Source organism: Cyprinus carpio, chromosome B13, assembly GCF_018340385.1.
Source record: "Cyprinus carpio isolate SPL01 chromosome B13, ASM1834038v1, whole genome shotgun sequence".
Taxonomy (NCBI): Eukaryota; Metazoa; Chordata; class Actinopteri; order Cypriniformes; family Cyprinidae; genus Cyprinus; species Cyprinus carpio.
Window position 1 is genome coordinate 27,729,619 of NC_056609.1, and position 7,849 is coordinate 27,737,467.

Below are 7,849 nucleotides of genomic sequence, written 5' to 3' on the forward strand. Positions count from 1 at the left end.
AGTTATTTTTATTGAGTGTTTATTTAGTTTGTTTTTGGGTTTTTATTTAGATTGTGCCTTATTTTATTTTGAAAAACATTTTATCCGGAAAAAGAAGCTGCGTACAGTCTCTGCAGCACATGTGATTGTTGTGGTTCATAGATGTCAGCTCTAGGAAGTAATAAATGTACTATGGTTGGAAGCACGTTTATTTGGTAAATGCTTTTAGTTGCCTTCAAGTGCTCACTTTAAATACAGCACTTGAGTGGGGATGGTTGTGGTTTGCTTTAGTAAGAGTCTTTCACTGCTGACTGTGACACTGTTCAGGTCAATCACAAGAGGATCAGTGCAGATGCCCAGTCATTCACAGCACTGTTAACAGCACAACACCACACACTCTAAGAGCCTTTCACACATCCCAGTCTGCGATGGTCACTAAGATACTGTCTGTGGAGGAGATCTTCAGTCTTTACATGACTATCTGAAGAAGAAGGAGATGCAGTATAACTCATGCTGAAAGCCAAACACTGCATGATGAGCATGTGAAAGTGAAAAGGACTAACCTGTCTGTGCTTGGGCCTCTGGTCCAGAACATCAGAGAATTAGAGGAGAATCAGGAGGAGTTGCAGGACACGCTGGACTTGTTGAGAGGTAGTTAAGTGGGAAAGGCATGCTGGAAGTGAAAAGCTTTCTAGGGTGGAACTTCATTTGCATCTGTATCTCATTTCAGATAATATGACCCAGAGTTACACGAGCTTGCAGAGTCAGAGAAGGAAGCCTGTCTGGCAGCCATTCAAAAAGGTGAGGTGTGAAAGACTCTCGTTAACATTTCAGTCAGCTTTATTAAATAAATTACCCTTGCTGACTGTCATACAGACCTGGTATGCCAAGGAATAAAATCAATAACACGTATACACTTACAGATTTATGGCTGAATTTCACACATCCATGTCACATTTTTATTTCAATTATCATTTTTTTTAAGTAAATGAAGCTGTTTTAAGAATCATATATATATATATATATATATATATATATATATATATATATATATATATATATATATATATATATATATTTATGAATGTAGTATTATTTTATCATTAATATATTGATTATTATTTATTTTATATTTTATTATTATTATTATTATCAAGTAAATTAGCATGAAAAAATAATATAATATATAATAAAATAATATATATAAAACAAATATTTAATAATAATACCTTTTTTATTTTTATGATGTTGATTATTAATTAATTATTAATATGAATGTATATTAATATATACAATTACATACATTAAATTCTATTATTAATATATTAGTATAATATATGATAAATTATCAAGTAGAATATTAAGTAAATGTACATGAACTAGAAATGAATATATACAATTAAAATAACATTTAATATTATATTTGTAATATTAATAACTGTGGTATGTTATTATTGTGTGTGTATGTGTACACACATATATGTATATACACAGACATTTATTATTTATTATTATTTATTTATTATAAAAAAGAATATATTTTTTACAAATGATCACCTACATGTATACACATTTCAAATACAATTAATTATGATATAATTAATATCATATTTAATAATAATAATTTCATTATCATAATATTATATATATATAAAAGAATATATTTTTTACAAATGTAATATTTTTGTTTTGATTTTTTTATGTGTGTATTTAAAATTTGTTTTTATTTAATTTTTTAATGGTGTATTATAAATAAATAAAAAATAATGCATTGTCAATTAATTGACAACTTTTTGCATTTTTGGGGGGAAAAACTACAACAGCTTAAAGCAGTATTACACTTTTTTTTATGCTTAAACACTTTTTTGTCTTTGACCCATATATATATATATGTATAGGCGCGAACACTATTAAAGTCCATCTTCATTGACATTTTTTTTTTTTTAAAAGGCGCTTTTTTTTCCGAAGCGCGCCTTTCATTGGGTGGCGCTCTTTATGCACGATGACGTTGCGGTTGTATGTGCATCGTGACGTCGCTTGAGACGTCCGCCCAGCGCTTTCATTGGCTGCCGGTCGTTTAAAGGTATTCTCCTGCGCTCTGATTGGCTAGAAGCTTTGGTCGCCAAATTTCAAATGCATTCGCAAGTGGCGCTTTTTCCCTAAACTCACAAACCATTGTGTTACCGCTTAAATGCTCGAGCGGCTACTGCAACAGCGACCAGGACACGTCTCTAACCACATATGAGGAATACATAAAAGTGTTTTTATATCTTAGAGGTAAGAGAATACTGTTTCAATGTTGTGTTTTTATTTAAATTCAGGAGCTTTTAAAGAGGATTTAAAAAAAAAAAAAAATTAGATGTCCGGTCATGTTCGCGTTTCCCTCTATCTGATCGTCTCAGATATAACACTTTGTGTTGAATATAATATAAATATACATATTCCGGAAAGCATCCCAATAAACTAAATGAGCAATTTTAATGCAAGAACAGATTTTAAATGTTATTTTTAAGCTGCTATGTAGTGTGCATCAACTTATGCCACGTCAGGAATGCACGTACTTGGGCGCGCAAAATAAAAAACCTCAAATAAATCACATAAAAACAAGTACATCACCTGGTCAACACTTAAAAACATTGAATATTAGGGAATAACACGTATGTATTTTGACATGCATTATCAGAGTGTTTTAATACTGAAGTTCTAAGGCTTAAAACGAGGAGTCCGGCTAATGTTAGTTGCTTTGAGCCTAAAACAGTGGATGGATCAACTTGCATTTTGTGTGTTTTGTAACTCTTTATACTGATGTAAGTTATTAGACAAGTAAAACCTCGAGAGGGCCAGCAATTTTAATGCATTTCCAGGAAGATATATCCTCATGTACTGTTAGTACATATCATAAATAGTAGTCTGGCCTATGTAGATTTATGTAAAATTCTCATGTTACTACTGATATATATATATGTATGTATGTATATGTGACCTGGATCAACAATTTGTGCAAACATTAACATGTCATATTTCTCATTGTCTCTAGTTTACTGTGTCTGGATCGGCCTCAGTATGAAGTGTCCAAGCTATAGTGATGATTCAACAGTTTTATGTCACATGGAGAAAGCTGAAACAGACCTCGGAGAGGTGAAGGGCCACAGGGTTTCGCCACGGAAAACAGCCCCCCGCTCCCCCGTGGCACCCAACATCTCCACCCCTGTGGAGACCAGAAGCAAAGGCCCCCACAATAAAGAAAACTACCAGAATAAGCGTCATTCTCTAGACGTGGCATCGGACGATGAGGTGATTCTCAGCAGCAGCGGCCTAACCGAGGACAGCGGCTACCTTTCCCTCCAAAACAGCCGGGTGGATCACGGGGACGTGGATGGCGCGGACTCTCTGGAGAGGAGTGAAGAGAAACGTGTGTCCTCTCAGTCCTCGGCCGTGGAGTGTCATTCTGCGCCCTGTCTGCCCGTGTTGAACTTTCAGGAGGAGGTGTGCAGAGAGCTGGCTGAAAGCTTTAAAAAGAGCAAAAGTTACGACTGGACCGTCGTCGATAAGGTTGCTGAGAACTACGGGCTGTATAATGTGATCGGTGGGAAGATGGGACGGCCGTCTGTGGACATCCTTTGCGGCCTGTTGAGGAAAGACATGAGGCATATCCTAGCCAGGATATTGGGCCTGTTGGGAGATTGCGACTTAATAAGGTAACGTCCTGTTTAGTTTAATTATTTCTTGATCTGAATCTCACTCTGATGTGAATCGGAATGACTGACTGTTTTTTGGTCTTTTGCAGCTGTAGAAAAGTGAGCCGGACATGGCGCAAAATCATTTGCGAAGATCAGGTGGCCCTTCGGCGCTGCAGAGTAGCGGAAAGAACGTTAAGGGTAAGAGACTCTATAGAACGGCAAATTCTTCTGTGTGCAATTTCATTAAAACTTTAAAGGGTTGCTCCACACAAAACAAAGGAAATTCTGACATTTACTCACTCTCATGTCATTCCAAACCCATATGATGTTCTTGTGCAGGACACAAAAGAAGATATTTTGAAGAATGTTTGTAACCAGTTTCAGTTAAAAAAAATAAATAAAAATACAAGTGAACCTGAAACTTTTTGATTACAAACAGTCTACAAAATACAGTATCCTGTATGGCTTTCTTTATTGTGTGTATTTTTTTTTTGGTATGTATTTATGTTGTGTCTTTTTGTGTGAATGAATTTTTTGGTTTTCTGTTTATTTTGTGTATTTCTTTAATCATGGAAATATTGAGGAATTTTGTGTAGACCGGGTTTCTGTGGGTCTTGAGTCATTATCAGTTCACCTGTCCACAAATGTAGGCCTTAATGGTCTAAATCTGACCCAAACGTCTTGGATTCCTAAAGTCATGAATTAAATGCTGCATACGCTGCAAAAAAAATCAATAACCTCAGTATTTTTGTCTTCAAAGTTCAAATCTCTAAACATCCTTAAATTATTTGGAGATGGAGAAATGAACGTAATAGGTCTCGTTTTTTGAAAAATGAAACGAGTGAGTTTATGCTTGAAACAAGATATGAAACTTTTTTTTTTCCTTTGAACAAAGCAGACTTTTCGTACTTCATTGGCATACATTTGTGCTTGTTTTTGAATAATAAGACTAAAGTGTTTTTTTTTTTTTTTTTTTTTTATGATATGTTTTAAATATTTTCATACTTTGTAAAGTGTTTTTTGCTAATGCAACTGAGTGTGTGCTTCCTAGACATTTAAAGAACGTTGAGTTGTGTTCTCTTGGTAAACCCTGGTAGAAAAGTGTGCTTATTTGTAGTTCAAAAGTTATAATTGTTGTTTGATGATTTTCTAGTTCTAATAGCGTTTGTCTCTTGCTCCCAGGACTCCGGTCGCTCCGCGGGCTCATTATCACGAGACCTCACCTTGAGCAGGGTGGTGTTCTCCTGCATGCAGACCGTCGCCTCTACACCCGTTCACAAGGCCGTTAAGAAGCCGCAGTGCCAGACGGGCGGAGCGCGAAACACATCCAGGTCAAGTCGCTTCCAGCAGTTTCATGAGGTAAAGGAGAGGATTGTGTCTGTATTTACTGATGCACGCTTGGCTTTTGTAATAGCTGCGTGTGGTTGGCAGCTGATTTTAATGGTGGTGTTGTGTTCTAGGTGGCTCAGTCGCTCAAACAGGATGAATCTCTACGATCGTGTATCCTCTGCGGCTTTGCAGCACGGTACAACGCAGCCATGAAGAAGGCTGTGTGCTCGCGCACCGGCTGTGCTTTTGAGTTTTGCACACTGTGCCAATCAGCGTTCCACAGCTCTGCGCCGTGCCGCAGCACGGTCCGGACCTTCTCCACCTCACAGAAAACACTCCTCGCCGGCTCGGCTCGAAGCAAACGCAACATCCGTCGCCTCTGAGCACCAGACGGGAAAATGTTACAACAACTACCTTTAGGTTCTTAATCGTTTTGAAAGACTTTTTAAAAAAGAAAAAAATGAATGTTTTATCGTCTTCCTAAATGTGAAGTGAATTTGGCCACATTTGAGGCCGCTGCACAAAGTGAAAAACTACAATCCTCTTCTACACCAAAAAAAGAGACTCAAGGAGGTTAAACAGCCTTTTCAGTATTGTAAATGTTGTTTTATAAGATTTTATAAAATTGTAAATGTTTTATTGATGAAATGATCAATTCCTGTCTGTCTTATCACAGAAATTGTACATATTTAAATGGTTGAATAAAGCCTTTGTATATTTTTTAAACTGTGTGCTTCTTTATTGAATGGCAATATAATAGTTTGAGTGAAGGGCATATATATTTCACCAGAACTGTCACATGACTAAACTTAGCAAATGGTCTCCAGCTAGTGTCTTAGAGACACTATTTTTTTTTTTTTTGGATTGTCAAGTTAAGCACATTGCATTGTGGGATGCACATTTAAGATAATATGATAGGTTATACAATATTATTCAAAAGATGTTAAAACAGCAATATGGTAAAATATTTTATAATTAGTGTTTTCTATTTAAATATATATTTTAAAATGTAATTTATTTCTTTGAAAAAGCATCATTACTCCAGTCTTCAGTGTCACATGATCCTTCAGAAATCATTCTGATATGCTGATTTGTTGCTCAAGAAATACTTTTTATTCTTATCAGTGCTGAAAACCATTGTGTTGATTAATATTTGTGAGGAAACATTTATTTTTTGATAAATAGAAATATTTTATTTTGTGACAAATGTTTTTACTGTCACTTTTGATCAGTTTAATGCATCCTTGCAGCATTTATTTCTTACCCCAAACTTTTGAATTCATATAGATGACGTGAAAAAATACTGTAGTAATTTACAGTAATGTAGAATAGTAGTGTTTTTGAACCATACTATAGTAAAGTACTTTAATTTGTTGTGGTAATTCTATAGTTGCTGTGGTAATATAACAACTAATATAAACAAACCACTTTACCCAATACTGTACTAAGATTATATTTTATATTCTACTACAATACTAAAACATACTACAGTATTTATTACAGTTTATCAGTTCACTGTAGTTAATACTACAGTATGCTGTAGAATTCATTAAAAAGTGTTGTAAATACTATAATATACACAGTATTATACACTTTACTATAGTAAGGTTCAAAAACACTACAGTGTTTACTATAAAGGACTAGTATTTTTTCATGTGTGGTACTGCACCGTGGTAGTTTAATAGCCATTGGGACATGATTGTGGTCCAGGCACATCTGAATTTCTTCATAACAACAACAAGATTTTTCTCTCATGAGCTCATAAAGACACCAGATCTGATCTTGGGTTTGTCCTAATGAGTTTGTTTACAGCTAGCACAGCTTATGTTATTTGTGTGGTCTGAGGAAGACACAAAATGGAGACCAGACGCTGTTCTCAAGCTGTTGTGTTTTTTGGCTAGATGGCACCAGAGAGCTTTTCTGTTGACCCCCTGCTGCTCCTGTGCTCTTCTATCTACAGGCTTCCATGTCCAATTCATGTAGTTTAATTTCTGTAAGATCAACTTTAAGCCAGTTATGTTTTGTTGTTGTTGTTGTTTTTAGTACTTTGCAGTTTATGTACAGGTCAGCAGATGAAGATCTCCGAGAGGAGGTTTCCACACACGGCTTTATTAACCAATCATTCCCTGTCTGGTTCACAGATAGAAAACAGAGCTAAACACTGAACACAATGACCTCAAATACTTGCTGGAATCTGAATTAGGCTCTCCCCAGAGAAAATATCTAGTTTATTGCAGAACATATAAATAATGTGCCCACTTTTTTCATTTCCATTATGTCTGGTCTCATTACAATGTCTGTTTTCAGAGTACAAAACTAATCTCTGACTTTCTTTTTCCTGATGATTCTGGTCATGATTTGAAATGCAATCTTGCTGCTTCCTAACAGCTTATAATTTCATCCATTTAACAAATTTAAACCACAAAATCCATTAAAGGTGACTGAATGCTGTGAAATTTGAATATTGTGCTGTAAGAGAATATGAACCAAATTGTTGGCAAGTAAAAACCATGTCAAAGTTTGATTGAAATATGATAAGTATGTAATAAACTGCATGCATGAAGCAAAAATACCAATTAACCTAAACGTATAATTGATTTTTGGATTTCCTTCCACATGACTGAAATGAAAATCTGGATGTATAATAGATGTATAATGTTTGCTCTAATCCATGAAAATCATAAGCATGCTTTTGCAAAGTATAGTGGTGAGGATTATTAAAACAAATAATCTTTAAATTATTGAATTAAAATTCTAATTAAATTTTAGCACTTACATTTTTAAATAAAAATTAAAATAAACATTAACTGAAATTTTAATAATAGAACTTTTATTTCTGTTGGGTGCCAAGGAAACATTTC

General features: G+C 34.9%; 1 protein-coding gene across 2 annotated transcripts; it reads left to right on the top strand.

The window, feature by feature from the left end:
* Positions 1-216: 216 nt before the first annotated feature.
* Positions 217-5,692, top strand: LOC109061378 (F-box only protein 5-like). 2 transcript variants are annotated; one of them, XM_042737543.1, is made up of 6 exons: positions 217-630; positions 710-780; positions 3,017-3,677; positions 3,767-3,857; positions 4,842-5,018; positions 5,120-5,692. In XM_042737543.1, exons 3-6 carry the CDS (start codon positions 3,043-3,045, stop codon positions 5,369-5,371), a joined length of 1,155 nt encoding a protein of 384 aa, XP_042593477.1. In that variant the 5' UTR covers positions 217-630; positions 710-780; positions 3,017-3,042; the 3' UTR covers positions 5,372-5,692. The 2 variants fall into 2 exon arrangements, with proteins under 2 accessions (XP_042593477.1, XP_018934037.1); XM_019078492.2 differs by lacking the exons at positions 217-630; positions 710-780 and adding an exon at positions 2,091-2,256 and having other exon boundaries at positions 5,120-5,689.
* The last annotated feature ends 2,157 nt before the right edge of the window (positions 5,693-7,849 follow it).

Coding starts and splice junctions, on each gene's coding strand:
- LOC109061378 (XM_042737543.1), top strand. CDS start 3,043: ATGAAGTGTCCAAGCTATAGTGATGATTCAACAGTTTTATGTCACATG. Junction 3,678..3,766: donor GGAGATTGCGACTTAATAAG/GTAACGTCCTGT, acceptor GGTCTTTTGCAG/CTGTAGAAAAGTGAGCCGGA. Junction 3,858..4,841: donor TAGCGGAAAGAACGTTAAGG/GTAAGAGACTCT, acceptor TCTTGCTCCCAG/GACTCCGGTCGCTCCGCGGG.